We start from the raw sequence: 621 nt of genomic DNA, 5'->3' as shown, positions 1-621 counted from the left end.
ACACACACACACACACACACACACACACACACACACACACAAAATAAGGAAATGGTAGCACAATGACGACAAGGGAATTTACGCAAAATGCCCCTAATCAAGGAAGTACAGATTTACTTTTAATTTAAATTGATAACACAAGTGAATAAGTATTTACAATATTAAGGCCTAATCACATTTCAAGGCAGTTGTGCTGTTTCTAATTTTGATTTTAATTTTAGAAAAGTTATCAAAAATACAGTCAAAACTTTTTTTAATATGGATTTTTAACTAATTTTATAGATACAAAGTCAATGAACAAAAGCAGCTTCACATCAAAATAGTCAAATGTAAAACAATATGATTAGACCAAAAGCCTTTAAGGTAATTCACTACCTTATTGGTCAGACACATCCAAATACGCTAAAAACAGTTATTTATAATATCTTTTGGTTACAAAGTAACCTTGGTAAAGAGACTATTGTAAATCTGTGGAGAGATAGCCTTGATACGATAGAGAACACAGTTTTCCTAGAAGTTAAAATATACATTTTAAATGTTCTTACCGGGGGGTTCTTTGGCAAACACATGTCCTGTCACACAGAGAAGCAGAAACAGTCTTGTCACTATCATGGCTAACAG

General features: G+C 32.4%; 1 protein-coding gene across 1 annotated transcript in view; it reads right to left on the bottom strand.

Annotated features, from left to right (window-relative positions):
• LOC116699939 (cytokine receptor common subunit gamma) overlaps positions 1-621 on the bottom strand; it is a 7,513-nt gene that overhangs the window by 6,749 nt on the left and 143 nt on the right. The window contains exon 1 of the mRNA XM_032532683.1: positions 546-621. This exon is cut by the window's right edge and continues 143 nt beyond it. Coding sequence (XP_032388574.1) covers positions 546-612 — 67 coding nt within the window. The 5' untranslated portion in view covers positions 613-621. The remainder of the gene's footprint in view (positions 1-545) is intronic.

The sequence above is a fragment of the Etheostoma spectabile genome, chromosome 13 (assembly GCF_008692095.1).
Source record: "Etheostoma spectabile isolate EspeVRDwgs_2016 chromosome 13, UIUC_Espe_1.0, whole genome shotgun sequence".
Lineage (NCBI taxonomy): Eukaryota > Metazoa > Chordata > Actinopteri > Perciformes > Percidae > Etheostoma > Etheostoma spectabile.
This window is presented reverse-complemented; position numbering and strand designations above follow the sequence as displayed.